Source organism: Sinocyclocheilus anshuiensis, unplaced genomic scaffold, assembly GCF_001515605.1.
Source record: "Sinocyclocheilus anshuiensis isolate Anshui unplaced genomic scaffold, SAMN03320099.WGS_v1.1 scaffold257, whole genome shotgun sequence".
Taxonomy (NCBI): domain Eukaryota; kingdom Metazoa; phylum Chordata; class Actinopteri; order Cypriniformes; family Cyprinidae; genus Sinocyclocheilus; species Sinocyclocheilus anshuiensis.
The window spans coordinates 2,520,183-2,529,248 of NW_015539889.1; the positions used below are offsets into that span (position 1 = coordinate 2,520,183).

Here is a 9,066-nt window from a genome sequence, read left to right on the forward strand (position 1 = left end):
AATTCATGTTGTTTTCACACAATATTCAGTCAATTAACATGTTTCTAAAATGCTTAAATTTTCTTTTCATACAAACTTACCCCATACCAAAATCATGGATCACTCTTAACTTTGTTACAAATGTTTAAACACAGCATGACAGAAATGAAGACCTAATGTTCCAAACTTTAAATATAGTGTAAAGCCTCTACTTCTGCAACAAAAGAGCTGATAAGAATTATTTTAATTACTGATAATTGAGAAATAGCTAATTCAAATCTTAATTAATAATTTCAAGTCTTTCCATTACATGGCCATGCACAATAAAAAGGCACTCTCTGGATTGGTTTTGTTCAAAACAATACAGAACAACACAGAGAAGCAGAAAAAGAAAGAAAATGTCTGGACGAGGGAGAGGAGTAGTTGGACCAGGACTGTCTGGTTTGGTTCAGCTACCAAATCAGACATCAAGAGACTACAACAGACAGCCAAGACTGCTGAGACGATTATTGGCCCAACCTCCAAGATCTGTACACCTCCAGAGTAAGGAAAAGGGCTAAGAAAATCACTTTGGACCCCACACACCCAACCCACTCTCTCTTCATACTGTTGCCTTCTGGTCTGCGCTACAGACCATAATTTTCTGTTTTTCTTATATTACTGTTATAATTCCTGTGTATGTCTGCACTGTCATGTATGTTTGCTCTGTTCATACTTTCTTCTGCACTGGAAGCTCCTGTCGTCAAGTCAAATTCATTGTGTGTGTAAACATACTTGGTAATAAAGCTCTTTCTGACTTTCTGACAAAGGAGAAGGAGAGGTAGGGGGCAAAAGGCAAAGGGCTGTATGTTTTTTTTTCACACAGAAATTTCATTTAGCCAATAAAGCCTTTACTGCAGCAATTCTGTCATTTTTCTTTTACATTCCATAAAGTACTGATGACTCCTTCACTATGCTGTACACATACGATCTAAAATGAATCCACACATTTACACACACAAAAAACAAATGTAGAGTTCAGCTGACTGAATTATTATTATTTTATTTTAATTTTTTTTAAATGGATCTCATGTTGTATGTTCTATACAGGTCGAACTGAGACATGACAAGTAATGCAGTTTTTGTAATGCCATTAATTGTTATCATTTTGACAGTCTATGCACTATGATCGACTATATGTTCCTATTGGATTGAAAACCTGGGCCAAGGTTTTGACTGAATGACTCGATCTTGAATCGGGTTTGCTGTGTTTTCATAGAGTTAATATATGTAGAAAAAGGTATTTAGCATTTTGAAATGTAGAGTTTGTATTTATTTAACAAAATGCGGTTTTGGCCAGAAAATTAACTATTTGGCTAATTGTGTGATGTAGGTGTGTTGCTGTGTTAAGAGTTTAGAAAAAGTACTTTAAGTATTGGTAAACGCTCGTTAGCAATTGAAAAAAACTGTAATGTGAGAATTAAAAACAGTAAAAAGTTTAGATATAAATAACCTAGAGATGCAAAGTTTTTACTAAATAACATCCTTTCAACAATACAATAATAAACAGCAGCCTAATTTTATGTTGCCAGAAAAAACAAAAATACTCTAGTGCTCAAAAGTTTGGGGTCTGTAAGATTTATAAAAATGTTTTTGAAATAAGTCTCACCAAGGCTGTATTTGATAAAAAATACAGCAAAAACAGTAATATTATTGCAATTTAAAATAACTCTTTTCTATTTTTTTTCTTTTACATTCCATAAAGTACTGATGACTCCTTCACTATGCTGTACACATACGATCTAAAATGAATCCACACATTTACACACACAAAAAACAAATGTAGAGTTCAGCTGACTGAATTATTATTATTTTATTTTAATTTTTTTTAAATGGATCTCATGTTGTATGTTCTATACAGGTCGAACTGAGACATGACAAGTAATGCAGTTTTTGTAATGCCATTAATTGTTATCATTTTGACAGTCTATGCACTATGATCGACTATATGTTCCTATTGGATTGAAAACCTGGGCCAAGGTTTTGACTGAATGACTCGATCTTGAATCGGGTTTGCTGTGTTTTCATAGAGTTAATATATGTAGAAAAAGGTATTTAGCATTTTGAAATGTAGAGTTTGTATTTATTTAACAAAATGCGGTTTTGGCCAGAAAATTAACTACTGGGCTAATTGTGTGATGTAGGTGTGTTGCTGTGTTAAGAGTTTAGAAAAAGTACTTTAAGTATTGGTAAACGCTCGTTAGCAATTGAAAAAAACTGTAATGTGAGAATTAAAAACAGTAAAAAGTTTAGATATAAATAACCTAGAGATGCAAAGTTTTTACTAAATAACATCCTTTCAACAATACAATAATAAACAGCAGCCTAATTTTATGTTGCCAGAAAAAACAAAAATACTCTAGTGCTCAAAAGTTTGGGGTCTGTAAGATTTATAAAAATGTTTTTGAAATAAGTCTCACCAAGGCTGTATTTGATAAAAAATACAGCAAAAACAGTAATATTATTGCAATTTAAAATAACTCTTTTCTATTTTAATGTATATTAAAATATAACTTATTTCTGTGATTGCAAAGTTGAATTTTCAGCAGCCATTACTCCAGTCTCGAGTGTCACATGATCCTTCAGAAATCATACTAATATGCTGATTTGCTCCTCAAGAAACTTTTTATTATTATCAGTGTTAAAACATTTGTCCTGCTTATTATATCTGTGGAAACGGTGACATATTTTTTTAGGAATATTTGAGGAATTGTTCAAAAGAAGAGTTAATTTGAAATACTTTTTCATCCTTGCTGAATAGTATTAATTTCTTTGAAAAGAAAAAAATCTACTGAACAATAGTATATATCATGAACATTCAATGCATCTCCCAGCCCTACACACAACCCACAAAAGTTATTTGAAAACAACTAAGATATTATCATACCGCTAAATTAGGCACAATGCACTCAGAAAGCTATAGTTATGGTCTCTGAATCTCTCACACACAGCCGTCCATTGTTTTGGGAACATCGTATGACCTTTTAAAAATGTGAGTCATCCGTAAGGAGGCTTAGACGTGTGGGGTTCCCAAGAAAGATGTACTGCTGCTTGAGAGGTCTGAAACACATTGGAGGCCAGGAGGTGGGAGATGAGTGGTTTCTTGCCCTTCTAGGTTTACCTAAAGGTCAAAAATTTGTTGCCCTACTAGTTTTACAAAAAGGGTAAAAAAACGTTGGGCCTCCCAGAAACAGCAGTCATGCGTATCTAAAGCGAAGAAAGAGGACAGCTCCTCATAGCACTCTCCACTCACCAAGTAGCTTGTGCCATAAGCAGCCACAATATTTCAAAACCCTCTAAAGCTACAGTGGGATCCCACCAGTGTTAATTTCGTTAATGAAAACTATGATGAAAAATGTTGACGAGCTTTTTTCCCATGACTAAAACGAGACGATGGCGACAATAAGGTCAATAAATGATAACTGTGACTATATCAGCATGCAATATCATTGCCGATAAATGATGAGACTAAAATGTATTTAAAAAAAATAAAAACTATACCAAAATCCTTTTATTTTCATCTGAAAAAAAGGTGACAAAATATTATTTCGGACTGCTGTACATGCTTCTACTAAGCAGGCTTTCATGTGTGCCGTTGCCAGATATGAAGAGTTCAAATCCCCAATTCAGAGCTTCTCTGTTAAAAGGATACATTTTCTGCCTGGTGTTTTGCTTAATTTTTGCAATCTGGCAACCATGTGCATGCCCTTGCTCTTCATTACGGAAGCGCCGACGATGATCTGAAAACACCGACAAATAAGTAAGCTGAAGTTTAGCAATTTCCATGTGAGATGTTAAATGAAAGTGTCATTCAGCCTGTCTGTGTTCTGTCATGAGATCTCGACTATTTTGTATGCGATTGTGGTTGCTGAATAAATGCACTTACTCAACCGCTGTTGTTTTAACTGAGAAACATTATTGCAATTTGGAATTACTAGCGGAATTTCGCTGTTTTAATATTTTTTTTTTGTTTTTACCAGTTTTTATAATGTAGACAGAGAAAGTGCATATCTAGGTCTTTGATATTATATTAAATATATTAAATAGCCTATAATAAATCAGTACACTAGATGAGGTCAAATAAACCACGTTCTATTGATTTGTGCTTATTGGTGAAAGTGCAATACCTGAAATGTAAAAATAAACTTCTCAAATGACAACAACCATTGCGATTATAATTGAGCAAAAATATATATTTTTTTATTAGTTTAACCATTATACAGCATGACAAAAATTACTAAAAATAAACTAAAATGCTCAGACATTTAGTCGACTAAAACTTCACTAAACAAAAACAGAACAAGGTTGACTAAATAGGATAATAACTAAAAAGCTCATTTGACACAGGACTAAGACTAATAAAAAGACTAAGACTAAGACTAAATTAAAAACGGCTGACAAAATTAACACTAGATCCCGCAGTTGAGATAATGGACATTAAAGGGGACATCGGATGCCTATTTTCCACAAGTTGGTATGATTCTTTAGGGTCTTCATGAAATGTCTGTAACATACTTTGGTTAAAATTCTTTAATGATCATGTAAAATAACACCCTTTTTACCTTCAAAAACAGCTCTGTTCACAGCGACCCGTTTCAGTGCATGTCTCTTTAAATGATAATGAGTTACTGCTCACCCCACCCCTCTCTTCTGTGGGGCGTGTCGATACAAGACATGTGAATATATCCGTATATGGCTCGGAGGTGGTCTTATTCAAATAGCTAGCTATCTACGCCGAAACCCGCTGCAAACTGAAACAGCTCGCTAGATGACACAGTTTCAGACTCAGACAGCCCATAACGAACTGGCTCTGTGTGACACGCCAGAAACCTATATACAAAAAAAGTGAAAATTTCATCCGATGTCCCCTTTAACTCTTTTTCCATGGGTGGATTTGAAAGAACAAGGGCCCTGCTAAACATTTCCCTGAAATAGAAAGAACCACTGTATATGCTGGATAATGTATACCATGGGCTCAAGAGCGCTTTGCTTTGCAGGAAAAAGGGAAAGTCCAGTCACGTTTGAACCACAATGGTTTGGCTCTCCCTGCGCCACGATCCCACCAGTTTCATCTGGTGGGGCCCAGAGATTGTTTTAGGAAAGAATGAATGGCCAAAGGATTGTAGTTGGGTAAAGCATATGGCACTGAAATAACAGAAACACAGCCCAGTGCCAGGTGAAATAGAGTTGACATGACTGGAATCTGGTTATGAAGGTGGTTTGATGGGTCTCGGAAGAAACAAACTAACTCACATAAAACACTCCATAATATGGGTTATGAGGAAATATCGACTTTTCACATTTGGCAGCAATTTATCTAAATGACTGCCGTACAAGTACATGATAAACACAAGGGGTGCAGCAACAAAAGCTAAAGGAATATTCTGGGTTCAGTACAAGTTAAGCTCAATCGAAAGCATTTGTGGTATAATGTTGATTACTGCACAAATAAATTTCTACTTTTGCCTGTTTTACTTTTTAGCTTTTTTTTTAAAAGCTAAAAATCAGGGTTACGGTGAGGCACTTACAATGGAAGTGTTAGTTAGTACAGCCTCAATACATAAACAATAAATGGTTTAACATATGGGTCGGCAATCTTCCCAAAATATCATATCACAAACTTATTACACAAAATCATGATCTACGATCTGAATCATGATCTTCCCAATGTACTATCGAGAATATCAAGACTGGAACAAGCCTATGACTTATCTTTTTGAATAATTTAAAACACAGTAGTGCACAGTATTGCAACAAAAATTGTTATTAAAGCCTGAGTTAAAATTTAAAACACTGCATCACTGTATGAATCAAATATACATTCATTTTTATTAAAGTTATAAAAGTGATTCAGTCAAGAACAGAGTGATTTTCTCTGTCTTTTATTGTTTGATTAACATTAATGACACAGACAGAAGTAGGTATTTGCATTAAGCTTTAAGACAGAATGCACAGATCTAATACTGACACGCATCCAATTTCTTTCCCAATTGTTTATGTTCACTTAAGACATAACCCCAAGTATACTTTAAAGGAATGGAACGGCATGTGGCACAAATCGAAACTGAAATTTAAATTTGACTCATCGCACTACTACTGCTAGCTCACGTTGAGTTGTTTTTTTAAATACGTCACTACGCATGAAAGACACATGGATAGAGATATATAGAGAGATATAATTTGACCAGCCACAGTTATCTAGGCGTCGTTGCTGTAGTTTTAACATTATTATGAGAACATAAAAGATTCAAGACTGATCACAATATAAAATTGTCAGATCACCCACCTCTAGTTTAACATGATTTTAGTGTGATATAAATGCTTAAACTTTTCAATGTTACAACTTTGCTGGCATGATAAAATAAAGCCTAAACCCTACAACAACTGCAAAAATGATTTAAACAGCTTTATAGATCAAACAATATACAAGTCTTAACAGAAGAATTAACGTAAGTAATTTCTGCTTTTAAATCCTCCAAAAATTGGCCCCATTTACATGCATGCCTCAACGTAACTTCGATTTTTTTACAAACAAGGGAGGATTTAAAATTTTTGTTGTTGTTGTAAATCAACATTATGCCACAAGTGCTGCCAGCTGAGTGTAACTCGTACTGAACCCAGAAGGTTTCTTTAGTGTCATGGAATATCAGAGTGATATTCCAGCAGTTTAAGATAACTGGTCTCTGGTTAAGGCTAGTTATTTCTGAGGAACCATAACAACTAGTCTCAAGATAACATGCAGAGAAAGCCCAGAGGCCTACCTGAGTGAGTCTTTGCTGCTGTCTACGCTGTGGATGTCTGGTTTCTGTCTGTTGTCCATTTCTTGTTGTTTAGGCTCTTTGCCGGCACATTCTGGCTCTTTAGTGTAGGGCTCCATGGGTGGTAGAGGGGTGCGTCTATCTTGACTCCCTGTGGACTGATTCCCATGTTGTCGTTCCCTAGTACCCCCATCAGCCTTGCGCTCAGATGCAGTGCTGCGTTTCATGACCTGGAGCTGAGACAGAGGGACAATATCTGCACCCTGAGGTCTGTGCCACACAGTCATGCGGCCAGCAGAGTTGTAGTAGTAAAACCTGCCACTCTGGGGGTCAAAAAGCTCCCACCACTGGTTGACATCAGCCTGGCGGATGGGCACATCGGTGGGCAGGTCCCAGCCACACTCTCCCGTTGCCAGATTCACGTACATGCGCTCTTGCGAACGGGGCTCAAGGATTTCCACCCAATCAGCGCTGAGGAGAAAGAGAGAGCATTATCCCCATTTAAATCATATTTCATTTTAGTACTTTTTGTCATAATATTGACCCTGATTGTTTTCCAAACAAAATATGGTATATTGGAATCCTAGTAAATCAAATCAACTCAACAAAATGTCACAGCTGCACTGTTATAAATTACAGGCCAGGCTTCATGGTCAATCTCTTAATTGTAATCTGATGGATGTGTTATCAAGGGAATTAGGCCAAAGCCACAGAGAGATTCGCCATGTGTGAGAGTGCATGCTCAGAAATGCTAGCTCAGCACACCAATAATCCTATCTGCAGATACAGCCGAGGAAACAAAGTTGTGAGCTGGAAAGCGTTCACATATTTTCCCATGCACACACACACACACACACACACACACACACAGGGTATCGAGAGACTCTAAGACATCTTAGTGCGTCATGTGACAGCTAAAATATTTATAGAAGACAGGATTGGAAAAAGGCGGGACTAAAGACCATGCAATCGTCTTCACACACGCAGACACTGAGGTGTGGAAAGTTAGTTTAAAAACATGTTTGACCAGACACTTGAGATTACATAAAAATGTTAACCAAGCGCAGTGACTACCATCATGGAGAATTGAATTTGGAATTTTTTTAAGTATATACTATTTATGTTATTATGAATGGTATATCTATGCATAATTTTTAAAACAAACATTTTTGACATCTCCAATCATTTTGTCTTCGCAAACCTTTTTTTTTTACAATCAACTGCAGGCTCATATTCAGATCTGCCTCAATCCAAACAATAACCGATGAATAGAACCAAGTCCTGCCATTTTTTCTATTTGATAATCCATTTCATTTGGAAATACATAAAAAAAAAGATCTGTTACTACTTCGGTTACATTGCAACTTTAAAGCCAATGAATACAAATCTAAACCCAAATAAAGGTATTACATTTTACAATAAGACTCAAACTCAAGGCCAAACGTTTCACCTCTGTCTTGGACACTGCATGGTGAAAGTGACATCTGCTGGAGACCTAAACAACAAAAATGACTCTAATGCAGCTAATTTGGGTCATGTTGCTCTTCTGAGAAACCGATTATGTTTCTTTTGATCTAGTTTCCTAATGCAGAGAGTCTTAAGTGTGCTAATTTAAGACATGTGGGAGCTCAGACTATCTGTCCTGGACAGCAGGATTGCTTCTTTAGGCCACTTAAACCAGCAAACGGCTTGCTATGACTCATTCTGAGAGTCAAAATATTGATATTTATCTTATGTGGTTTAAGCCTCAGTACTTACATATTAGAAAAAAACAAGAGATGATATGAACACTCAGGCCATGTTTATACCTGGTATTAATATGCGTTTTGTCGATCGGATCACAAGTAGACGAGGGAGACAAATTCCCGTTCATACCTGGTGTTTTAATATGTCTCTTCTGTCCACTTTCGACCACTTCTGTCTTAATTTCGTTTGAGGGGAGGGTCTATGGGCCGCTGTATGTGGGCTTTTTCTGATCTTTCGATCTAATATTGTGAAATAAGCTCAAGCAATTTACATATAATCCGAACGCCGGTTTTTTTTTTCTCCCCCAAAGCTATTTTTAAAACGTTTGCTACATGGATTAAAAAATTCTGCTAAACATATCAGTCAAAATTTATTAAACTAACTAAACTATTAAACTTAAGACTATTTTTATTTCGATTAATCTATCGACTAATTTATCGATTAATCTAAATGATTAATTTCCCACCAAAAAAATCTACAATTTTACTTAAGAATATTTTATTAATCTATATTTTATTAAACCAAATGAAATCCAAATTTCTAT

The 9,066-nt window shown here is 35.7% G+C and overlaps 1 protein-coding gene across 1 annotated transcript in view; it reads right to left on the reverse strand.

Annotated features, from left to right (window-relative positions):
• The window catches only part of LOC107685696 (rho GTPase-activating protein 39-like), a 45,020-nt gene that overhangs the window by 29,600 nt on the left and 6,354 nt on the right, over positions 1–9,066 (reverse strand). The window contains exon 2 of the mRNA XM_016482380.1: positions 6,780–7,247. Within this exon, the coding sequence (XP_016337866.1) occupies positions 6,780–7,247 (468 nt within the window). The remainder of the gene's footprint in view (positions 1–6,779; positions 7,248–9,066) is intronic.